Source organism: Somniosus microcephalus, chromosome 4 (genome assembly GCF_052327205.1).
Source record: "Somniosus microcephalus isolate GS21.2 chromosome 4, FLI_Smic_1.0, whole genome shotgun sequence".
Classification (NCBI taxonomy): domain Eukaryota; kingdom Metazoa; phylum Chordata; class Chondrichthyes; order Squaliformes; family Somniosidae; genus Somniosus; species Somniosus microcephalus.
This window is the reverse complement of record NC_140990.1, coordinates 307,881,386-307,906,978: the sequence shown is the minus strand read 5'-3', so window position 1 is coordinate 307,906,978 and position 25,593 is coordinate 307,881,386. Positions and strand designations below refer to the sequence as shown.

Below are 25,593 nucleotides of genomic sequence, written 5' to 3'. Positions count from 1 at the left end.
CAACCGCTAATCCATACTTGGAGTGTTACCATCTGAATCCATATGAATGTTGTTAATAAGTGACTTTTTAAAAAGTAATCATGGAGAAATAGCTTTTGAAGTTGAAATGAGCACTAGGGTTTGTTAACTTGGGCCGCTTGGCCAAAGAATTTTACTTTCAGATGTCATCACTGGAAAGTAAACACTAGTGGTGTTGAAATCTATCCTCTTTCTGGTGGTCTAAGTGGCTGTGTTCAGTGTTTTCCTGTTTATCTGAAGGGGGAAGGAGGTGGTCTCTGAGGATTTAACATTTCTATTGGTTGGGGAAGAGGGCAGATGTCAGATTACCATTTGTCTGCCAAGATAAGGGTGCGGGTTCTCTCTCCCCGCCCAAGATATTTTTCATTCTTTAATTTGGAGCGTAAAAAAGGTGGTGGAATGGATGAAAATCAAGTTTGAATTATTCCAAAGGTTCCTTCAAACTTGAATAACATGAGCTTCTACACTTTGGTCAGTTTTCAATGTTTATCTCTCTATTTTGGCAAATAGGATTGCTTTTCTTTTCAAACTGTTATTCTTCTAAAAAAAAATGTTACTGACTCAATTAGTGATCTCACTTCATAACGGAGGGAGTGCTTGTACCTGAACCTGATGGGGTTGAGGATTGCTTCTAATTTAATATAGCCTGCTCCATTGGAAACAAATGCTATCTTGTAAAAGTATTTTTTGCAAATAGCAATTTTATTCACTAGACTAGTGCTTTGCCGAAAGAAATCTTCCCTAAATAGGTAAAAATAATTGCTGTTGTAGAGTAAATTCTCCTTCAGAAATGTCCATTGTGAGCTGACCTCTGCTAACTTTATGGATCATTTTTAATTGATCCTTGCTTTTCAGCTGTTGTCTCTAATCTCCACATCGATAATGCAGTGCTGAAAGTAAAACTTGGCACTTCAGTGAATATTTAAATGTTTGTCTGAAGAAGTATTTGAATAACTAGTTCCTTATTTCTGAATAGTAGGTTTTAAGCGTATTCGATCTGTCTGATTACACTCCATGGCGTGCCGTAGGATGGTTCACAGAATGGTTGTGTGATTCTGTGAATCATCCCATGGAGTGTAATCAGACAGATCGAATACTCTTAGTATTACCATTTGTCTGTCCGCCCAAGATAAGGGCGAGTGGTCTTCTCTTCCCCCGCCCAAGATATTTTTATAATTTTTAATTCGGAGCATAAAAGAAGGTGGTGGGATGGGTGAAAACCAAGTTTGAATTATTCCAAAATAATAGTTTCTTATCTCTGAATAGTAAATTTTAAGAGTGTGCCATCTCTCTGATTACACTCCATGGAGCGTCACGGGATGGTTTACTACATTAAAGGCGCTACATAAATGCAAGTTGTTCATATTCACGTGAGCTAGATTTAAAACCCAAAGCAATAGGCTTATTGTAACCTACTACAGGAAACTTTGGTTTATCCGGAGGTTAACTGTCCGGAATGCTCGAGTCACCGGCAAAAATCAGGAGCCGTTTCGTTAGGTTTTTTTTCTTTTCGTTGCTTTTTTTTCACCAGTCAGGCTCTGCAAGGTCTCGCTGAAGCTGTTGCTAAGCTACAGAGATGCTTGCAAGGTACGGCTGACTGTTTAGAAGCTGTTGCTAAGCAACAGGGTTTGTTGCCAGATATGGAAGAGCTCCGTATGTTTCAACATTAGCGCTGGTTTGTCCGGCAGTTTTGATGGGACGGCAACAGCTCGGTCCCGTTGGTGCTGGATATCACAGTTTCCTGTAAAATGATGATTGTATACTGTTTTAAATGAGCAATGCAGCAGATCTTTGTACAAATTAATATTTTTAAATGACATTGACTTTTTAAAGTAGTACATTTTATTGCAGTTTTTTGGGCAGTTGATTCATGAGATTATATTGGGACAGGCTGTTTATCCAGGTTGTATCTTTTAAAACCCCAATTTAGCATCGCCGCTACTTGATATACCTCCGGTTTATGGTGTCCCACACTATAGCCTTGGCCCATTACTTGGGTCTCAATACATTAAAAAATACTCTAGCACTTGGGTATCACTATAGAATTTGAACTGTCAAGTTGCAGCTTATCATGGCATCAGTACTGAAGTTTTAGGTTAATATTTAATTTTTTAAGAACATAAGAAATAGGAGCAGGAATAGGCCACTTGGCCCCTCGAGCCTGCTCCGCTATACAATAAGATCATGGTTAATCTAGGGCTCAAAGCCACTTCCCAGCCTGCTCCCCATAACCTTTCACTCCCTATAATTGCACAATACTGCGGATGCTGGAAATCTGAAATAACAACAGAAAATGCTGGAAATACTCAGCAGGCCAGGCAGCATCCGTGGAGAGAGAAACAGAGTTAACGTTTCAGGTCTGGGACCCTTCATCAGAACTGGAAAAAGCTGGAGATGTAACAGATATTAAGCAGGTGCAGAGACAGGAGGGGGGGGAGTAGAGAGAATATCCTGTACTTTTGTAAGAGGCAGGAAAGATAAAAAGTTGCAAATGGGAATGGCAAAAATCATACTGCATGAAAAATGGGGGCAGGGATAATTATCTGAAATTGTTGAACTCAATGTTGAGTCCGGCAGGCTGCAAAGTGCCCAATCGAAAGATGAGGTGCTGTTCCTCGAGCTTACGTTGAGCTTCATTGCAATGCAATAGCCTGAGGACAGAGAGATCAGAGTGGGAGTGAAGCGGTGAATTAAAGTGACAGGCAACCGGAAACTCGGGTCACCCGTACGGACTGAACGGAGGTGTTCCGCAAAGCGGTCGCCCAATCTGCGTTTGGTCGCCCCAATGTAGAAGAGACTGCATCGTGAGCAGCGAATACAGTATATTAAATTGCAAGAAGTGCAAGTAAAACGCTGTTTCACCTGGAAGGGGTGTTTGGGGCCCTGGACAGTGGGAAGGGAGGAGGTGAAAGGGCATGTGTTGCATCTCCTGCGCTTGCACGGGAAGGTGCCAGGTGAAGGAGCAGGGCTGTTGGGGGTGATTGAGGAGTGGACCAGGGTGTCACGGAGGGAGCGGTCCCTTCGGAATGCTGAAAGGGGAGGTGAGGGGAAGATGTGTTTGGTGGTGGGATCACGTTGGAGGTGGCGGAAATGGCGGAGGATGATCCGTTGAATGTGGGGGCTGGTGGGGTGAAAGGTGAGGACGAGGGGAACCCTATCGTGGTTCTGGGAGGGAGGGGCAGGGGTGAGAGCAGAAGTGCGGGAAATAGAACGGACACAGTCAAGGTCCGTGTCAACCACGGTAGAGGGGAATCCTCGGTTGAGGAAAAAGGAAGACATGTCAGAAGCACTAGTATGGAAGGTGGCGTCGTCAGAACAGACGTGGAGGAGACGGAGAAACTGGGAGAAAGGAATAGAGTCCTTACAGGAAGCGGGATGGGAGGAAGTGTAGTCCAGGTAGCTGTGGGAGTCGGTGGGCTTGTAGTGGATGTTTGTTGAAAGCCGATCGCCAGAAATGGAGATGGAGAAGTCAAGGAAGGGAAGGGAAGAGTCGGAGATGGACCATGTGAAGGCGAGGGCAGGGTGGAAATTGGAAGTAAAGTGAATGAACTTATCCAGTTCCGGGCGAGAGCAGGAAACGGCACCAATACAGTCATCGATGTACTGGAAAAAGAGGTGAGGGAGGGGACCTGAGTCGGACTGTAACAAAGAATGTTCCACATATCCCATGAACAAGCAGGCATAGCTAGGGCCCATGCGGGTTCCCATAGCAACACCTTTAATTTGGAGGAAGTGAGTGGAGTCAAAGGAGAAGTTGTTCAATGTGAGAACAAGTTCAGCCAGGCGGAGGAGGGTGGTGGTGGATGGGGACTGGTTGGGCCTCTGTTCAAGGAAGAAACGGAGCGCCCGAAGGCCGTCCTGGTGGGGGATGGAGGTGTAGAGGGATTGGACGTCCATGGCGAAAAGGACGGTTGGGGCCAGGAAACTGGAAACTGTTAAAGTGACGGAGGGCGTCGGAAGAGTCGCGAATGTAGGTGGGAAGAGACTGGACAAGGGGAGAAAAAAAGTCGAGATAGGAAGAGATAATTTCCGTGGGGCAAGAACAGGCTGAAACGATGGGTCTACCGAGGCAGTCCTGTTTGTGGATCTTGGGAAGGAGGTAGAAGCGGGCTGTGCGGGGTTGGGGGACTATGAGGTTGGCGGCCATGGAGGGAAGATCTCCGGAGGAGATGAGGTCAGTGACACACTTGGAAACAATGGCTTGATGTTTGCTAGTGGGGTCATGGTCCAGGCGGAGGTAGGAGGAGGTGTTCGAGTTCAGCTTCTGCACGGTAGAGGTCGGTTCGCCAAACAACAACAGCACCACCCTTATCAGCAGGTTTAATAATGTTAGGGTTGGATCGGAGAGAATGGAGTGCTGCAAGTTCAGAGGGAGGTAGGTTGGAGTGAGTGAGGGGAGCAGAGAAATGGAGATGGCCGATGTCACGTCGGCAGTTAACAATGAAAAGATCTAGAGAGGGTAGAAGGCCAGAGGGAGGGGTCCAAGTAGAACGAGAATTTAGAAAGCGGGAGAAAGGATCAGCCGTGCGGGGGGAAGACTCCTGGCCAAAGAAGTGGGCACAGAGACGAAGGCGACGGAAGAAGAGCTCAGCATCGTGCCGAGCTCGAAATTCATTGAGACGGGGGCGTAAGGGGATGAAGCTCAGGCCTTTGTTGAGGACTGAACGTTCGGGGTCAGAGAGGGGAAGGTCAGAGGGGATAGTGAAAACACGGCAGGGGGTGAGACTGGAAGAGGGGATCGGATCGGAGGAAAGTAACGGGGAAGAAGGTTCTGGGGGGGCGTTGGTGTCCACGAGTTGACGAAGCTTGCGATCCTTGACATCAGAAAGGAAGAAAAAAAAGTTTTGTTGAAGCATCTGATGAGTCGAAGGATGAAATGGAACTGTGGACCCGGACAGCATTCAACGGATCATCCTCCGCCATTTCCGCCACCTCCAACGTGATCCCACCACCAAACACATCGTCCCCTCCCCTCCCCTTTCAGCATTCCGAAGGGACCGCTCCCTCCGCGACACCCTGGTCCACTCCTCAATCACCCCCAACAGCCCTGCTCCTTCACCTGGCACCTTCTCGTGCAAGCGCAGGAGATGCAACACATGCCATTTTACCTCCTCCCTTCCCACTGTCCAGGGCCCCAAACACCCCTTCCAGGTGAAACAGCGATTTACTTGCGCTTCTTGCAATTTAATATACTGTATTCGCTGCTCACGATGCGGTCTCCTCTACATTGGGGAGACCAAACGCAGATTGGGCGACCGCTTTGCGGAACACCTCCGTTCAGTCTGTACGGGTGACCCTGAGCTTCCGGTTGCCTGTCGCTTTAATTCACCGCTTCACTCCCACTCTGATCTCTCTGTCCTCGGGCTATTGCATTGTTCCAATGAAGCTCAACGTAAGCTCGAGGAACAGCACCTCATCTTTCGATTGGGCACTTTGCAGCCTGCCGGACTCAACATTGAGTTCAGCAATTTCAGATAATTATCCCTGCCCCCATTTTTCATGCAGTATGATTTTTGCCATTCCCATTTGCAACATTTTATCTTTCCTGCCTCTTACAAAAGTACAGGATATTCTCTCTACTCCTTCCTCCCCTCCTAACCCCCCCCCCCCCCCCTGTCTCTGCACCTGCTTAATATCTGTTACATCTCCAGCTTTTTCCAGTTCTGATGAAAGGTCCCAGACCTGAAACGTTAACCCTGTTTCTCTCTCCACAGATGCTGCCTGGCCTGCTGAGTATTTCCAGCATTTTCTGTTGACCTTTCACTCCCTTATCTTGCAAAAATTTGTCAATCTCCACTTTAAATGTATTTAATGACCCAGCCTCCACAGCTCTCTGGGGCAGAGAATTCCACAAATTTACAACCCTCAGAGCAGAAGTTCCTCCTCATCTCAGTTCTAAAAGGGCGACCCTTTATTCGGAGACTGTGCCCCCGAGTTCTTAATTCAATTTTCAGAATCTTGTTTTTTTTTGTTAGTTTTCACCCTATGAAAATTAAAGGTGGGATAGAGAAAACCCACAGCTTTGACAACCTGGATGGCTAAACTAGAGAAACCTAGAGCTGCTTTGATCTGTGCCAATTACAGCTATAATGTCAAAGCTATTTGTGAAGTTCTTTAGAAATAATTGAATTTCTGGTACTCATTTTGTTTTCTATTCTGCAGGAGGGTTGGTTGGTGCAGGAACCTAGCAAAATGGCCAAGGTACTTTTTTAGATTATTTTCTTGTCTTAGTTTGGTTCTTCAGAAATGTAGAGTATATGAACAAATAGTGGAATTACTATGCAGGAGTGAGGGGGTGGGCACTTATTTCCCTCCTGATTTGTCTGAATTAGATTTAAACTCTCCAAATGCCTCATTTTGATTTAAGCAGTTGAATCTGCCTGTGAGTAACTGTGAACAGCATTGTGTCAAATGTCACTTGGCACCAATGTTCCCGTTAATTTTCTTTTTGCATGCGTGGTTTTTCCTATTGAAGAGCCAGCTGCGCAGGAGATCCAGAGCGCGGTCGCGCATCTTCAAGGCAATGTTGCTTGGCCCCCCCCCCCCCCCCCCCCCTGTTTAAAAAAAAAAAGCTTCTTTTAGGAATGAGCATTATAGTGGCCATGCCTCCATTTTGTAATTAATTTTTAGACTGCCAGCAGGTCCAGGGAAATTCCTGCCTGATATTGGAAGTATTAAATTCCCACACTGCTCTACTGAAATGAACACTAATGTTAGTTATAAAACTATGCGTAAATGTGTTTTTTTTAATTCATTTATGGGGATGTGGGCGTCGCTGGCAAGGCCAACATTTATTGCCTAATTGCCCTTGAGAAGGTAGTGGTGAGCTGCTGCCTTGAACCGCTGCAGTCCGTGTGGTGAGGGTGCTCCCACAGTGCTGTTAGGGAGGGAGTTCCAGGATTTTGACCCAGCGACAATGAAGGATCGGCGATATACTTCCAAGTCAGGATGGTGTGTGACTTGGACGGGAACTTGGAGGTGTTGATGTTCCCATGCGCCTGCTGCCCTTGTCCTTTTAGGTGGAAGAGGTCGCGGGTTTGGGAGGTGCTGCCGAAGAAGCCTTGGCGAGTTGCTGCAGTGCATTTTGTAGATGGTACTCACTGCAGCCACGGTACGCTGGTGGTGGAGAGAGTGAATGATTAAGGTGGTGGATGGGGTGCCAATCAAGCGGGCTACTTTGTCCTGGATGGTGTCGAGCTTCTTGAGTGTTGGAGCTGCACTCATCCAGGCAAGTGGAGAGTATTCCATCACACTCCTTACTTGTGCCTTGTAGATGGTGGAATGTTAAGATTAGCCTCATTATAGTATCAACCTAAGATGCTAAAATAAGGAGTTAAAACCAATTTAAATTAAATGCTTTAAGTCTGCTTGCTGTCTCCCCTTCCCCCACACTCTTCTATCCTATTTTAACTTCATTTTCTATCTGACCTAATCTATGCTTTCCAATTTTTCATAGTGAGAAAGCAAACTGGCATTAGAATTTTTTTTTTAAGTATATTTCTACAGAGAAATTCTGGAACTAGACTGCAAGAGTGAAATTCCTGATTCACATAATGTCAGCCTTGGCTCAGTGGTAGCACGCTTGCCTCTGAGTCAGAAGGTCGTGGGTTCAAGCCCTCCTCTTGAGACCTGACCACATAGTTAGGCTTACACTTCAGCATAGCACTGCACTGTCAGGGGTGCCGCCTTTCGGGTGAGACGTTCAAGCAAGGTCCCGCCTGCCCCCTCAAATGGACACCAAGATCTCCTGGCACTATTTAAAACCGAGCAGCGGTGTTCACCTGACACATATTTATCCCTCAACCTGCATCACTGGAACAGGTTATCTAGTCATGTATCTCATTGCTGTTTGTGGGACCTTGCTGTGCAAAAATTTGCGGACTCATTTCCGTATACTGCACTTCCTGACATTGCAACAGTGACTGCATTTCAAAAGCACATCATTGACTGTAAAGAGCTTTGGAACAACCTGAGGTTGTGAAGGGCGCTATATAAATGTTTCCTTTGCTTTCGATGGAGGCAAATACATTTCTTTGTTCTATTGTACGTTTTTGCACATTTAGATTATGGATGTTGGTGCTGGGGAATGGAACTCTTTCTCATTCCAGATACCCAATATCGGCATCAAGCACTCCCAAGGTCAGGTATAGCACAGCCAGAGTATCCCCCGTTGCATCAGTGTTAACATTTTTCCCCCTACTTCCCAGCCATCATGTGACTTCTGAGATTGCCAATTAGTGCTGAGTTGGGGACAGTTTTGTGGTGTAGGCCCATGCCCACTAGGAACTGGATTGAGACTTAGCGAGCTTATTTCATATTGGACCCTTACAGTCAGCAGAAATTGGAGACCATCACCCCATCGGTCTGGGCAGGATTTTCACCCAGGTCCCAGAGGTGAAAGACAGTGTAACCTACTGCGTCACCTAGTTCTCCATTTGAAAGCATTGATTAAAGACGTTATGAAGGTTTGCTTTCTTTTTTAGTCCTTAATTGTTTTCCCCATGTCTCCTTTTTTCTTTAGTCTGCTGTTCATGTTATTTAGGACCATACTACACTGTTCTCCTGTGCTTTGTCCTCATTTTCTGTGGCACTCCTTTAATAAAGTGTACTCTTTTGTTACTACTTTATGATTTGTGCTGTTTTTTTACTTTTAATTTTCCTCCCTCTCCTCTATTTCCCTGTCTCACCTTAGGAGAGCCGTCTAAACCACATAGCACAGGCGGCATGTTAACTTGGCAGGCAATCATTCGAGACTCGTCAGATACTGACGCAGTCCGTGTCCATATGCAGCAAGACCTGGACAACATTCAGACTTGGGCTGACAAGTGGCAAGTAACATTCGCACCACACAAGTGCCAGGCAATGACCATCTCCAACAAGCGAGACTCTAACCATCTCCCCTTGACATTCAATGGCATTACCATCGCTGAATCCCCCACTATCAACATCCTGGGGGTTACCATTGATCAGAAACTGAACTGGACCAGCCATATAAATACTGTGGCTACAAGAGCAGGCCAGAGGCTGGGAATTCTGCGGCGAGTGTCTCACCTCCTGACTCCCCAAAGCCTTTCCACCATCTACAAGGCACAAGTCAGGAGTGTGATGGAATACTCTCCACTTGCCTGGGTGAGTGCAGCTCCAACAACACTCGAAGCTCGACACCATTCAGGATAAAGCAGCCCGCTTGATTGGCACTCCATCCACCACCTTCAACATTCACTCCCTCCACCACCGGCGCACTGTGGCTGCAGTGTGTACCATCTACAAGATGCACTGCAGCAACTCGCCAAAGCTCCTTCAACAGCACCTTCCAAACCCGTGACCTCTGCCACTTAGAAGGACAAGGGCAGCAGACGCATGGGAACATCACCACCTACAAGTTCCCCTCCAAGCCACACACCATCCTGACTTGGACCTGTATCGCCGTTCCTTCACTGTCGCTGGGCCAAAATCCTGGAACTCCCTTCCTAACAGCATTGTGGGTGCACCTACACCATATGGACTGCAGCGGTTCAAGAAGGCGGCTCACCACCATCTTCTCAAGGGCAATTAGGGATGGGCGCTAAATGCAGGCCTAGCCAGCGATGCCCACATCCCATCAATGAATAAAAACTTTTTTTTAAATCCAGAGTCCAAATCTCTCCTAGATTGAGGCAAGAGACCAGGGAGACCCACAAGCTATAATTGCCATGCACCCGATGACTGTTCCCTTCTAGTTATGCATATTTGTTTTCCGAATGAATTATTTTTCATCTTCTGTAGGTTAATTCTGAGGCATATGTCAGCCATGTTTGCACTGCAACACAAGGCTGGTCAACCATTTGCTTGTAGTTTGAAAAATTACAACTATTGGAATGTTTTCCTCCTTTTTTCATACAGGTGCTCTGCACCAAGGCCAGGCTAGTGTCCTACCTGCCAGGGATTCATGCATTGGTTAGAAGGATTGCAACCATTAGAACATTTTCCACAGCAGGCTCTTCAGGGTCTGATGAGCCCTATGTTGCTGTTATGCCACTCGATCAAGGTAGGAACAATTTTCCTCTCTGTTAACATTTGTGTTAATAAGCGTGGACAAAAACTAGGGTGGACAAAGTTCATTTGGAAGGCTACTGTAGGGGATTTTTGATTTTTTTTTCCTAAGTACAAGCAATCCTATTGCTGAGCAAGCTGTGTCTGCACATTATGATTTGGGTCCTTGTGTTCTAAATTATGAAGAGGCACATAGAACTGAACTTATCGAAGATGAGAAGGTTGAAAGGAAACTTGATCCAGGTTTTTAAAATACTCCTCAGAAATGGATGATATATGTAATATCAGAAAAGTTCATTAGGCCCAACAAGGTTGTCCCTTTTTCAGAGATCCGCAGCAGCTGTCCTCCTCACCAGAAGCCCTTCTCTCTCCAGAAATGTGTCCAGATATCTCTTGAATTGATCTGTCTTCAGTGGATTTTGCTGGTAATTTGCTTCACTATTCTATTGTCCTTTTGAGTGCAAAAGCTCAGCCTGACCTCCCTTCTTCCTCCTAACTTCCTGATTGTTAACTTGTGTCCCCTTTTTATTTGAACCCTTCACCGTGGTGAACAATTTGCTCCGATCAATTTTTGGGAGTTCCCTTCATAATCTTAAACGTCAATTATATCATCTTGCTGTCTTTTTTTTCCCCCAAAGAAAAAAATGCTGAACCGCCTTTACCTTTCCTCATATAACTTGGATTCCTGATCCCCCCCCCCCCCCAACCCCGAATCATTTTTGTGCTCACATGTGCCATTTCAAGGCCAATAAATATTCTTCCTATGATTAGGTGACCAGAACTACATCATGTATGTCAGATGAATTCTGGCCAATGCCTTATATTTTGGCATAGTTGGTAGCACTCTTGCCTTTGAGTCAGAAGATTGTGGGTTCAAGCCCCACAATGGACTTGAGCAAATAATCTGAGCTGACACTTCAATGCAGAACTGATATATTGTCTGTCGTCGAATTACAGTATGCAGACGACGCTTGCGTCTGCGCTCACTCGGAGGTCGAACTCCAAACCATCGTCAACACCTTCACCGAAGCGTACGAGAGCATGGGGCTTACACTAAACATCTGTAAGACAAAGGTCCTCTACCAACCTGCCCCCACCACACAGTACTGCCCCCCCCCCCCACCCCCGATTATCAAAATTCACGACAAGGCCTTAGACAACGTGGACCACATTCCATACCTCGGGAGCCTACTGTCAACAAGGGCAGACATCGACGACGAAGTCCAACGCCGCCTTCAGTGTGCCAGTGCAGCCTTCAAACACTCTCTTCCTCAGGCGACCGAAGACCAGGACCTCAAACCCGGCACTAAACTCATGGTCTACAGAGCAGCAGTGATACCCACCCTGCTGTATGCCTCAGACATGGACCATGTACAGTAGGCACCTCAAAGCACTGGAGGGGTACCACCAACGCTGCCTCCGCAAGATCCTGCAAATCCATTGGCAGGATAGGCGCACCAACGTCCATGTTCTTGCTCAGGCCAACATCCCCAGCATCGAAGCTTTGACCACGCTCGATCAGCTCCGATGGACGGGCCACATTGTCCACATGCCCGATACGAGACGCCCAAAACAAGCGCTCTACTCGGAGCTCTGGCACGGCAAGAGAGTCCCAGGTGGGCAGAGGAAACGCTTCAAGGACACCCTCAAAGCTTCCTTGAAAAAGTGTAACATCCCCGTCGACACCTGGGAATCCCCGGCCCGAGACCGCACAAAGTGGAGGAGAAGCATCCAGGAAGGCGCCGAACACCTAGAGTCTCTTCGCCGGAAGCAAGCGGAAGCCAAGCGCAGGCAGCGGAAGGAGCGCATGCCAACCCAAGCACCCCGCCCCTTCAACCGCCTTCTGCCCCACCTGTGACTGAGACTGTAGGTCCCGCATTGGACTCATCAGTCACCTGAGAACTCATTTTTAATGTGGAAGCAAGTCATCCTCTGTTCCGAGGTACTGCCTAAGAAGAAGAATATTGGCAGTGCTGCTGTCTTTTGGATGAGTTGTTAAATGTCTGCCTGTTTACGTCCGTGTTGTCCAGTGGAAATTTTTGAATTGCTACAGTGACAGCGTTTTAGTCACATTCATTTTAGTAGAAAACGTCTTGCATATACGTACACGATGCAGGCAAGTGTACTTTAGGCGTTAATTTACTTAACAAACATCTACCACCATTCAGTAACCAAGGAAGCCCAGCATTCAACGATCAAAAAACACTTGCACACTCGGCTTTTCGACTTACTTCAATCTTGATTTGCTTTATAAATAGTCACGTTAGAAAAACTGACGCCTGCAAAGAAAATAAATCTGCATATAAACATTTATACCTTTTTAAAAACAGTGCCTGATATGAAAGTCTCCAGTTCAGAAGTTTTTTTCATAATGAGTACAGGAAACTTTGTGATATCCGGCACCGACGGGACCGAGCTGTTGCCGTCCCATCAAAACTGCCGGACAAACCAGCGCTAATGTTGAAACATATGGAGATTTTGAGGTCCGTATCTGGCAACAAACCCTGACAGCTTCTAAACAGTCAGCCGTACCTTGCAAGCGTCTCTGTAGCTTAGCAACAGCTTCAGCGAGACCTTGCAGAGCCTGACTCGTGGGGGGGAAAAAAGCAACGAAAAGAGAAAAAAAAACTAACACAACGGCTCCTGATTTTTGCTGGTGGCTCGAGCATTTCGGACAGTTAACCTCCGGATAAACCAAAGTCTCCTGTATTGTGATATTTGTTGTTTCTCCTCTTTTGTATAAATGTTGAATCTTAATGTGCTGAGTTTAAACAAAACTTATTCTTCTGTCATGCTTATATTGCCAGGGTTGCAGACTATATGGCCTGATGAAAAGATGGGGCCATTTGGACCTCAGGACCAACGGTTTCAGCTGCCGGGTAACATAGGGTTCGAGTCCCATATTAATGGCATTGCTAACCAGAAGAGAATCTCAGTGCACAAAACGCTACCAGATGTGCTAACTGAGCCATTAACCAGTGAGAAGCACGAGTTCATTCTTGCACAGTTTGTCAACGAATTTCAGGCAAGAAAACACAATTTTTAATAGTTAAATTATTGGTTTCTCGTGATGTCAAATTTTCTACCTCCCCTGACTCGCTAATATTTTGAAATATTTTGCTAGGTTTTATATCTACTTAAAGCTTTTAATGATAATTGATTCAAATGTCTGATTCCAAGCTAGGATTATATCAAACAATTAACATCCATTTCTATTTTTATGGAACTGGTGACCAACATTTTGTGAGGAGTGTTGTTGATCCTAGTTCTCATTTGTATTGGTCTCTCCTAACATTTGGCTGCCTTCTGTCAAAGATTACTGGCCAATTGGAGTCTCGCCGCATTGATAGTCATTAAATCAGGTGCAATAATGTGCACTTAATCTGGCCAATCACAGCAGAAACCTGATGACATTGTAATATAAATTTATAAGATTTTAGCTGGTTCAGTATTAACTAGGTCAGTTATATGACTTAGTCATAGAGTCATAGAGTTTTACAGCACAGAAAGAGGCCCTTCGGCCCATCGTGTCTGCGCCGCCCATGAAATTTTGGAGTTTTGTGTAAATGAAGACATTACTAGTCATTATTTACGTTAGTTAACATAGTGACCACTCACACAACTTTGTTTCTGTAATAATTTTGTTGATCTAGATAGGTATCTTGAAATTTATTTTAAGGGAGGTTAAAACTTTACTTTCAAAGCCTGCAAAAATAAAACTAGTTTGTACAACAATTAGTTGTTAATGTGTAGGATTGGGTTTTAATAGGAATTTCCATTGCCTAGCCAATCTTTATTGTATTGTCATGTTATTATACAGTAAACTCTCTTGTTTAAACGACACTTAATCATCTGGAATACTTTAATAACCAGCAAAATAGATAACCGGTAATCTTGCCAAATCCATCCAGCACTCGTTTTGCCGAGTCCAAGTCTCCCGCGGTGGCAGTTAGTCAGTGGTTTTTATTTTTATTTGTGTTAAAAATTGCCTACCTCTGTTATCCAGAATTTTTCATCAACCGGCACCATCCTGGTCCCGTAGGTGCCGGATAAGAAAGAGTTTACTGTAGTATGTTATTGTAACAAAATTGTGTGACTGCTGTTGAGTTTGTGTATTGAGAGCAGAATGAAAATTAGACCCATCATGATGATCTTGTCATCAACATTTCCAGGAGAATAATGCTCTATTTCTCCCATTTATTTCAGGGAAATGAAGCTGAACCTCAACCACAGCAAGTCACTACTGCAGAAAATTACTTTGAGAATGCAAAAGTGGAATGTGCAATACAAACCTGCCCAGAGCTGCTACGCAAAGGTCTGTTATGATTTTTAAAAGGTTTAAAGTTTCTTTAAATGACATTTAAGTTTTAGTGGTAGGAAAACACATCCTTGAATTTAAAATATCCTCACAGAAGTAGCAGGAGAGTGGATTAGCATTGCACCGTTCTAATGTGTACTTCGCAAGTTTTGGAAGACGGGTGAACATTGATAGTAACACTGTCAATGTTCCCTTTTAAGCTGTGCGGCCGCGCAGCCGGCTTTTCCGTGCAAAATGCTCCCCTTAATTTTGTTGGGGTGTGCGGCCCATTCACAGTGAAATTTAACATTCGAAAAGCCGGTCTCTGGCTGGGAGGGGCCGGCTGAACGCTGCGGGGCTGCAAAGCTTAGAGGGAACATTGATGTGCGGTACTTTGGGCTGTGTAGCACCATAAAAAAGAACGGGAACACTGATTCCTTAACTGCGATTTCCCCTAGCCAGGGTGCCTCTTTCAACATCTCGTGTCTTTTATCTCTTTTTAATGGAGAAGTAAAATACTTTCAGGGTATGCCATTTGATGCTTTCCTATCCATATAACTACTACTATGCTCTTCCTATCATAAACCTTAACAATTGTTTGTGGAATACTTTAAGCTTGTTAAATGGTCCAAAAAAATACAGTAGTTGGAATCCTTCTAAGTTATTGGGAGCAAAAGGCGGAAATTATTTTTCTTGCCACAGGTGGTCCACGTTTCAGGTCCACTCAACTCGCCACCATCAGCTCCGTAAAAGCTCACGGTCTGGTGTGAACACAGCAAGACACTTAGATTTGTTGGTTTCGTGTGTTTGGAGCCAGAGATTTGATTTGGTTTTCATGTTCTTACTCAGATTTTCAGTCTATGTTTCCTGAGGCTCCAGTTGCTGGATTCACAGTACTTACTGTAACCCAAAGGAGTATTAATGATATGACTATATGGAATGAAGCAGTCGAGGAGGAACGCGAACAGCTACTAGAGAAAGTAAGTAACACATGTTACTATATGTATTAATCTGGGTCTATAGGAAAATATGAACTGTGCCTGAAAAGAGTGAGTGAATTTATAGCTATGATGATCAAACATTCCCTCAGCCTTCCTGTTCTCCTACAATCTACCTCTGGAGCTTAAAACCCAAATTTGACATCTTATCATTACTACTTGATTTACCTCATCTTTTCCTTTTACTCTCTTCAAACTTGGTGGACTTACAAGCTTCACTTAACCTGCTCAGTAGGTAATTTTATAAAATGGTGAGAGCTGGATGTGGCCGGCCAAATAAATGGGTCTAAAGTGGTGAGCAATTTATGTTTTGGCCCATGATGTTTACTATGAATTTGCCCAAGGCTAGAAAATTCCACTCAAGTGCCTGAGGTAAATTACATTCTAGCTTTGGCAAGTAGAAAGCAGCAGCAACTCGTCACCTTGCAGATAACCGTGTGTTTATCCCTTGATCTCCAGTCTTTATTTTTTTTGTCCTATCTGTTTTCTTGCTGTATCTAAACCTTGGTGATCTGTTGGGGTTCTGTGTTCCACTGACTAACTTGGCTACATTAAAAGAAGTTTCTTGCCTCTGGTTTAAAAATTAAGCATGCTTTTAAGTGCAAGGTTAATTATGGGCAAGTATAAGGTTTTTTTCCCCCCTCGGTTCACCAAGTAATTTTCAAGTACAGGAAACTTCTTTTTATCCGGCACCAGCGTGGTGCTGGTTTATCAAAGTCCAGATTACAGAGAGGTATAGTAAAAGGTACGAGAGCCCCGTACACAGCAACAGATCCAGGCGTCCCTGTTGCTTAGCAACAGGTGCAGGAACCCTGGTTACACAGCCACAGATCCAGGAACGGCCACTAATATGAAGTAAAACTTACCTGAACCTACTCCTGAATTTTGCCGGTTAAGAGAGATTTCTGGTTATTTAGGTGCCGGTAAATCGAAAGTTACCAACGTACAGGAATCTCATCAGCATGATAGCAAAATACTGCAGATGTTGGAAATCCGAAATAACAACAGAAAATGCTGGAAAAACTCAGCAGGTCAGGCAACATCCGTGGAGAGAAATTTGAGTTGACGTTTCGGGTTTGACCCTTCTTCAAAACTGGAGAGAAAAGGAACTAGATCGAAGGCAGGGCTACAATCGGACAAAAGAATAAAAGAACCAAAAGAAGTAAGAGATTAGAAGCTAGACGAGATGGTAATATGCTGGGATTAGGTGTAAAGTGTACTGGCAGGGCAAAAGGTAGCTGCCAGGTGTGAGAGAGAAACAAAAGGAAAGGGGGGGGGGGAGGAAAGGAGTGGAAAAATATAAGTAAAAATGAAATAGGGGCCGAGGTTATGATCTGAAATTGTTGAACTCGATATTGAGACCGGAAGGCTGCAAAGTGCCTAATCGGAAGATGAGGTGCTGTTCCTCGAGTTTACGTTGAGCTTCCGTGGAACAGTACAAGAGGCCAAGGACGGTGAGGTCTGAGTGGGAGTGGAGCGGTGAATTGAAATGACAGGCGACCGGAAGCTCGGGGTCACCCTTACGGACTGAACGGAGGTGTTCCGCAAAGCGGTCACCCAATCTGCGTTTGGTCTCCCCAATGTAGAGGAGACAGCATCGTGAGCAGCGAATACAGTATACTAGATTGCGAGAAGTACAAGTAAATCGCTGTTTCACCTGGAAGGGGTGTTTGGGGCCCTGGACAGTGGGGAGGGGGGAGGTATAGGGGCAGGTGTTACATCTCCTCCGTTCGTCAGCATGTTAGTTATTACTTTGAAAAAGTCCAAGCAATGTTACAATACTACCTACAGTTCAGTTATTAATACGGTCAGTTCCTCTGACAATCTTTCACTTGATTAACGTTGAGAAATGTTGGAGTTTTTTTATTCATTCACGTGATGTGTATGTCGCTGGCAACAGCAGCCAGGAAGAGGCAGAACACTAGCACTTGAAAGTTAAAGTTCTGATGGGGGTGGGGGGAGAAACTGACTGCATCTATTGCGACAGTATGGAAATAGAGCAGCTTTAACGCTAATTGTTAAGATCGTGTGGTACTGATCGGGCCAGTTTAGCAATTGTCAGCTTTAGTTTCTGCAGACAAATTTTAACTCCTTGGCCCAAGTTTGCTCAACAACAACAACTTGTATTTATATAGTGCCTTTAACATAGTAAAAATCCCAAAGCGCTTCACAGGAGTATTAAAAGATAAAAAATTTGACACCGAACGGCATAAGGAGAAATTAGGGCAGGTGACCAAAAGCTTGGTCAAAGAGGTAGGTTTCACGGAGCGTCATAAAGGAGGAAAGAGGTGGAGAGGTTTAGGGAGGGAATTCCAGAGCTTAGGGCCAAGGCAACAGAAGGCACGGCCACCAGTGGTTGAGCGATTTATAATCAGGGATGCTCCAGAGTTGAGAATTAGAGGAACGCAGATATCTCTGGGTAGGGGGGTTGAGGGGCTGAAGGAGATTAGAGATAGGGAGGGGCGAGGCCATGGAGGGATTTGAAAACAAGGATGAGCATTTTGAAATCCAGGCGTTGCTTAACCGGGAGCCAATGTAGGTCAGCGAGCACAGGGGTGATGGGCGAACGGGACTTGGTGCGAGTTAGGACATGAGCAGCTGAGATTTGGATCACCTCAAGTTTACATAGGGTAGCATGTGGAAGACTAGCCAGGAGTGCGTTGGAATAGTCAAGTTTAGAGGTAACCGGCATGGATGAGGGTTTCAGCAGCGGATGAGCTGAGGCAAGGGTGGAGACGGGCGATGTTATGGAGGTGGAAATAGGCGGTCTTAATTATGCTGCGGATATGTGGTCGGAAGCACGTTTTGGGGTCAAATGATACCAATGTTGCGAACAGTGTGGTTCAGCCTCAGACAAATGTTGGGGAGAGGGATGGAGTCAGTGGCTAGGGAACGGAGTTTGTGGTGGGGACCGAAAACACTGTCTTCCCAATATTAATTGGAGAAAATTTCTGCTCATCCAGAACTGTATGTCGGTCAAGCAGTCTGACAAATTAGAGACTGTGGAGGGGTGAAGAGAACTGGTAGTGAGGTAGAGCTGGGTGTTATCCGCATAATGTGGAAACTGATGCTGTGTTTTCAGATGATGTCGCCAAGGGGCAACATGTAGATGAGAAATAGGGGGCCAAGGATAGATCCTTGGGGGACACCAGAGGTCACGATGCGGGAGTGGGAAGAGAAGCCTTTGCAGGTGCTTCTCTGGTTATGATTAGATAGTTAAGAATGGAACCAGGCGAGTGCAGTCCCACCCAGCTGGACGACGGGTGGAGAGGCGTTGGAGAAGGATGGAGTGGACAACCGTATCAAAGGCTGCAGACAAGTCAAGAAGGACGAGGAGGGATAGTTTACCTTTGTCAGTCACAAAGGATGTCATTGGTGACTTTAATGAGAGCGGTTTCGGTACTGTGGCAAGGGCGGAAACCTGATTGGAGGGATTCAAACCTGTAATTGCGGGAAAGATGATCATAGATATGGGAGGCGACCACACATTCAAGGACTTGAGAGGTTGGAGATGGGGTGGTAGTTTGCAAGGACGGAGGGGTCAAGGGTTGGCTTTTTGAGGAGAGGGGTGATGACGGCAGATTTGAGGAAGAGGGGGACAGTACCTGAGGAGAGAGAACCAGTAACAATGTTAGCTAACGTGGGAGCCAGAAAAGGAAGTTGGGTGGTCAGCAGTTTGGTGGGAATAGGGTCGAGGGAGCAGGAAGTGGGTCTCATGGACAAGATGAGCGCAGAGAGGTCATGAGGGGAGATCGGAGAGAAACTGGAGAAAGATGTGAGGCTAGGGCGGGGGGGGGGGGGGACCTTGGAGGAAGTTTGGCCCGGTGGGCTGGGAGAAGGAAGGGAAGTGGCAAAGGCAGCTGAACGGATGGTCTCAATCTTAGAGACAAAGAAGTCCATGAGCTCCTCACACTTGTTGTCGGAGGTAAGGATGGAAGAGACTGGAGAGGGGTTTAAGAAGACGGTTAGCAGTAGAGAATAGAAGCCAGGGTTTATCTTTGCATTCCAGAATGTTTCTGGAATAGTGAGCAATTTTGGCAGACGAGAACAGGACCCGATAATGCTTTGTGGTCCAGCCAGATCTGGCGGTGAATGGCTAAACCAGTTGTCGTCCATATCCGTTCAAGTCTGCGTCCCTCGGACTTCAGGGAGCGATGCAGTAGGTCTTCATTCAGATTCACATGCAAATGAGCCAAACACCACAGTGGTAGATTTAATAGTAAATTGCTTTAACTACTGGGTTGGCATTCTCTTGCTGTTGCAGAACATTGAGTTGCAGAAGGTAAAATGCTGTTTGAGTGCTGTAAGTTTTAATGAATTTGAAATGAGCTGAAGGAGAATACTGAGATATTTTAAAAGGAGCACTCCACATACAAACGTATAAAATTGCCGGGCAGGAAAAGACCAGCTGGTTCATCAGGCCTGCTCCACACCATGATGGCCAGACTATCATGGCTAAACACTTCTTTCTCCCCCCCCCCCCCCCCCCCCCCCTGCAGCATGTAATCTCCTGGGAGAAGCAAAAGACCAGAGGGAAAAAACCCAGGGCCAATAAGGGAAAAAATACTCTGTAAATTTCCTCTCTGATCCCCTCAGGTGATCAAAACCAGTCCAGGAGGTCTCATGTCATCATCATCTATCCGTATACTGAGGCTTTGGTCTACCAGAAACTGATGGTAGCTTGCCGGCACTTTAATTTAAAATCTTAATTTAAAGATTGCCAGTAGCCGACCGTATGGTCAACTAATACAGTAAACAGCTGGAAACTGCTTTTACTCTTGGGCAAGCAGGAAGAAGCAGAACACTGGCACTTGAAAATTAAAGAGCTGATGGTGGGGAGAAACTGGTAAGAAAAGTGTCCCCTACGATTGCTCCATGAGTTATGGCCACTTTTTCAGTTCCAAATCGCTTGTCTTCACTATAAGCATAGCTACCTGGCTTAGAACTAGAGTTTTTCCTAACGTTCTGCTATTCAGTGATCCTTTTTGAATGATTGTATAATATCATAAGATGAAAGTTGTGCAGGGAAAAGTAAGATTGCAACTTCTATTAAATAGCATTACAAAAAAGGCAACTCTGACTGTTGTCATGTTGGACTAGACACACTCGGGAGTTTTGCCAGCCCTATGGAGGCGGGACTGCCAGGAAAATGGCAGAAACTGGGAGCGGGTACTGAATCCGCTCCCAACCCGCCTCCGTGCCATCTTCCCGGGAGGTGGGTCCCTGAGTCGCACAGGGACCCGTCTCCTTGAGGCGGGAAGGGGATTACAGCCATTTAACTGCCTGTTAACAGGTAGTTAGCAGGCAGTTAAGAGGATTATCCCCATTTTACCCCTGCAAGTGCGGGCTTCCTGATGGCTGCGAACTTCGCCAGGGTCACCGAGGCGAGCAGTGGGTCTGCGGGGGTGAGAGGGATCAAAAAGTGCGCTGTGGAGGTGAGTGATGGGTGCAAGTGTTAGAAAAAGTTTACTTACCTTTGTTTCTTTCTGCAGTCTTCAACCCTTGGGGATCCGGAGGTGCCTCATCTCAACAGCAGAGATGACAGAATGACTGCTGCATTCTCAGACGCAGCATCCATCTGATTTCTGCTGAGGAAAGGGGTTTGGTGAGTCTTCAGTACAAGGACTCGCCTAAGAACCGAGTTTCAGTGTTTGACAGCTTTTTGAAGCTGTCAAATTTTTGACAGATGAAACGTCATACGTCAAGGCGGGCTTAACAAGGTCAATCAAGGGAAAATAGCGTGAGTTGGCCTGACGTTGTTGGGAACGGGACTAAAACCCGAAAACTAGCAGTCCCTCCCCCATTGACAAAATCCAGCCCTCTGTTGTACAGTTTATCCTGCAAGATGATCTTACCCCATTTCACTATGAATCAAGATTAGGGGTAAACTGGGGAAAGATTAAAAAAGTTGAAGTCTAGATATCAGATGATTAATGGATCTCATCAAAGTAAAGTAATAAATAAGATAAACCCACTACAAAGTAAGTTGGGAAAGCTGGGTCAGAAGAAGTACATTTAAATTGGTTAAAAGTGAACGGATTCTAGTGATAGATGTTTGGAATATTCTGCCAAGCAGTGTTTCCTAGCTGCTGCCAGTAGATGGCACCCTTGTTTTGGACAAATGTCTTGACTGCTCGGGTGTCAGCTTTTTAAAAAACAGTTGTCATTCTTATCATAAAAAAGCAACTCCCTTACAAATTTTAAACCATTTTCTGTATTATAAATTATATGGAATCACATTATACTGAGCTCTGCAGTTGTATACACAATGTATCAAATTTCATTTTACAAAGAACTATCGTTTGGTGTCCAGTAACGAGCAAAACGGAAGCAATAGCGTGAATTTCAAATCCATCCATTCCTATAAAGGGGAAAATGGGAGAGCAAGTTCAGCTGCATGTAGTTTAATATTTATATTAAAATAGCTTTATTCGGTCTGTTCAATTAGCCCGAATGTTCTTGGCAATATAACATTCATCGAAAATGCTTCAAGGCAGAGCAGGATATTACTTAATGGGATATGCTTATCTACAGAATTTAATCGAATACCTCTCTCACCTCTGAGGAGGTTGTGCTGTACTGTATCATTTACAATACACGAGGAATGACGACTTTTACTGCTCTGCATTCTATTCCCTCGGGTCTAGAAAATGTAATAACATGGAAGTTATTTCTCTACTAATGCTTCTCGTGAAACAACTGATCCCAAATCGTTTAAGATTAATCTGCTCTCTGGAACCAGCTGTGGTGTTGGCACTATGGTTGTGGAATTTCACTTGGGCAAGTTAACGTCTGCACTGAGCACGAGGACAGCGGAGCAAGGAAAAGGGCCAGGGTGCCCATCGAACCTGTTCCTTTCTGGGCTGTGTACCATTTATGCCTCCAGCAAGTTTACAGTCCACTGAAAATGTGTGATTATTATCCCCCAGCCAAATTCCAGAGGAGCCTGTCTAACCTTGCAGCGAGCATTCTTTATGCCGGATGCCCTGCTGTCACTTTTATAACTGCCTCATAAGCAGCACCTGTAAATAGGGGTGATGAATATTCGGTTCTCTGAAATAGCTTGTCGAATTTGACTTCTCCCCTGAATTAAAGCAGGTTTTATGGCCTAGATTTGATTAAAATTATAAACCACTAGACATAAATCCCTACAATAAAAGCAATGTCACAATGAGGAGCAGGCTAGTTAAATTGAATGACCTGTACCTTTACGTTAACCCAATAAATCAGCATAAAGAAAATGAAAAGTGGCTGGTGCTTTAACTGCCATTTCTATTGTATATTTTATTACAAGTATGTGAAATGTCATCACTTAAATACTTATCCAGATATTTTTTAACCCTGCTATCCTGTCACTATTAACAGGGGTTGACCTCAAAGTCAAGAAACTTGTCCATGGGAGCAGTTACCATTGTTGTGGGTTCTCGGTCTAAAATATATCATTAGTCCATTCTATCGTTTAAAAAACAATGCACGTGCAGCAGCTAGTGAATCTGTAAGTCATCAAAAAAAATCTTAAATGTTGTATTTTGGGTCAATTTTATATTGTTAGAATGAGTAGCCGCAGTGCCAGGAAGTGCTTCTGAAATAGCTGATTTCTCAGAATTGACAACCTCAGTAATCAGAAAACACAAGTTGGACATTTAAAAAAAAAAAAGTAACTCTTGACTTGAATTAGCAAACATCCATGTTTGTTATATTTAAACATTTTAGTCATAGTCATAACGGCACAGAAGGAGGCCATTCAGCCCATCAAGTCCGTGCCAGGTCTCTGTAGAGCAATCCAGTCAGTCCCATTCCCCCGCTCTATCCCCGTAGCCCTGCAAGTTTATTGCCCTCAAATGCCTATCCAGTCTCCCCTTGAAAACATTGAGTGTCTCCGCTTCCACCACTTCTGTCGGCAGCGAATTCCAGGTCATTGCCACTCGCTGCGTAAAGTTTTTTCTCTTGCCCAAAACCTTAAATCTGTGTCCCCTGGTCCTTGTACCATCAACTAGTGGGAACTGCCTTTCCCCATCTAGCCTATCCAAGCCCGCCATAATCTTGTACACCTCTATCAAATCACCCCTCAACCTCCTTTGCCCTAATGGAAACAAATCCAGCTTCTCCAACCTGTCCATGTAGCTAAGATCCCCCATCCCCGGAACCATTCTGGTAAATCTCCTCTGCACCCTCTCAAGGGCCTTCACACCTTCCTAAAGTGTGGTGACCAGAACTCTGCGCAATACTCCAGTTGTGGCCTAACCAGTGTTTTATAAAGGTTCAGCATAACTTCTCTACTTTTGTACTTGATACCTCTATTTATGAAACGCAAGATCCCATATGCTTTGTTAACCACTCTCTCTCAATTTGTCCTGCCACCTTCAGGGACCTATGCACATTAACTCCCAGGACCCTCTGTCCCTGCACACTCTTTAAAACTGTGCCATTAAGTGTATATTGCCTCTCCCTGTTCCTTCTGCCAAAATGCATCACCTCACACTTCTGTGTTAAATTCCATCTGCCACTTGTCTGCCCATTCTGCTAGTAAATTTGTTTTGATTTTTGTCTCGGGTGAAATATCTATTGCTTTAATGGAAGTAAAACTATAAATGTGGCTGTTGCGTTGATGTATTTTGCTATGGATCAGTGGGAATGCAGATTTGCACCTGAAATTCCCAATGCAGCAAGTTGCTGTTCTTGCTTTTCCTGGTCAAATTGTTTGATAGCCGTTGAGATTAGACCCTTTCCCCAGTGGGATGACAAGTGTGAGGGCATGTTGTTCTGACGAGTTCTTGTTCTATTTAAATCTGAGATTGATAGATTTTTGTTAAGCAAAGGTATTAAGGGATATGGGGAAAAGGCGGGTATATGGAGTCGGGTCACAGATCCGCCATGATCTCATTGAATGGCGGAACAGGCTGGAGGGGCTGATTGGCCTGCTCCTGTTCCTTTGTTCCTGTTTCTCATTGCAGCAGTTACACAATGTTGACTTCCTGGCTATCTTGGCCAAGTACTGTGATCAGGATCTGAAAATCAAGCCGACGCAATAACTGTTCTTGCAACACCCATTTATCATGTTGCGTATACGTAAACCCAAGCACCCCAAACAATAACTAAGCTTTGCTAATTTTATCAGCAACAATCGTGGAATTAAATCCAAGGCAAATTCACCATTGACTGCACTGTAGACATCTGCAGCTCATTTCACATCTGTGCTGAGATGAAGAGGAAACTGCTAGTTATATTTTGTTTTTTTGGGGAAAGTAAGAACTTGCATTGTTCATATCCTTGGGATGTCCCAAAGCACTTCACAGCCAATTAATTATATTTGAAGTGTAGTCACTGTTGTATGGTGGGGAGGTTACTGAAAAATTAATTGTACAGCTAAGTTTTATTGTTTGAATGCTACAGGCGTGGGAGAGAAGATTAAAAAATAAAACTAGAATGGAGCAGTTTGACACATTAGCGTGTCCTGTTTTGTTAGTAACCATGGAGAAGTCCATAACTCTGGGTGCCCCATCCTCCCAGCTGGAACAGGGTACATACTGGAGAACGGCACTGTTGGAGATAAAATTGAGTGACACACAGGCCATTCAAATGGAATAGTTGAAAAGACTTGCTTTGGTTCATTATCAAAAGCCAGTAGGTTGGGCAGTATATATACATTTAAATGTATTCTCCTGTTCCACATATGGTAAAAATTCCAGAGACCATGGGCACTTTTCTATTGATAGTATGCTCAGTATGTCAACTGTACTCCCAGTCAGTGGCACTCTATCATGCAAGATGAATTCCATGTCTCTGATCGTGCCCAGCACCTAACTTTATGCATGTCCTGAGAGCAGAGATCAGGTGTGCAAAAAACATCAGCTTCCTTCTGTTGGTCCACCCCCTACATTACAACAGTGACTACACTTCAAAAAAAGTACTTTGTTGGCTGTAAAGCGCTTTGGGTGAAAGACGCTATAGAAATACCAAGTCTTTCTTTACCAGAAGGTGCTGGAGGCACAGAGACGCACTGTAAACAGGATAGTGGAGTCAGGGATGCCCACTTGTGTGCTACTCTGAGTCTAAGCACTGGTATATGTCATAACCAACACCTTGTTCCGTCAGAGACAAGTACAAGGAAACACCAAGACTGGTTCGACGAGAATGACCAGGAGTTCCAAGAGCTAATAAGCCACGAGCGCAAGGCATTCCTGATCTGAAAACAACAACAGAACTCGAGAGCAAGAAAGCAGCTCTACAGACGCCTGAAGGCCGAGG

At 44.9% G+C, this 25,593-nt stretch overlaps 1 protein-coding gene across 7 annotated transcripts in view; it reads left to right on the top strand.

The window, feature by feature from the left end:
* The window catches only part of mmadhcb (metabolism of cobalamin associated Db), a 40,706-nt gene that overhangs the window by 1,912 nt on the left and 13,201 nt on the right, over window positions 1-25,593 (top strand). For 2 of the 7 annotated variants that reach the window (XM_085986703.1, XM_085986702.1), the window contains exons 2-6: window positions 6,181-6,219; window positions 9,901-10,045; window positions 12,858-13,075; window positions 14,257-14,365; window positions 15,197-15,327. In XM_085986703.1, coding sequence (XP_085842829.1) covers window positions 6,211-6,219; window positions 9,901-10,045; window positions 12,858-13,075; window positions 14,257-14,365; window positions 15,197-15,327 — 612 coding nt within the window. In that variant the 5' untranslated portion in view covers window positions 6,181-6,210. Of the gene's footprint in view, window positions 1-339; window positions 490-6,180; window positions 6,220-9,900; window positions 10,046-12,857; window positions 13,076-14,256; window positions 14,366-15,196; window positions 15,328-20,837; window positions 20,951-25,593 lie in introns of those variants that run through there. The other 5 variants (XM_085986706.1, XM_085986700.1, XM_085986705.1 and 2 more) reach the window with 5 other exon arrangements.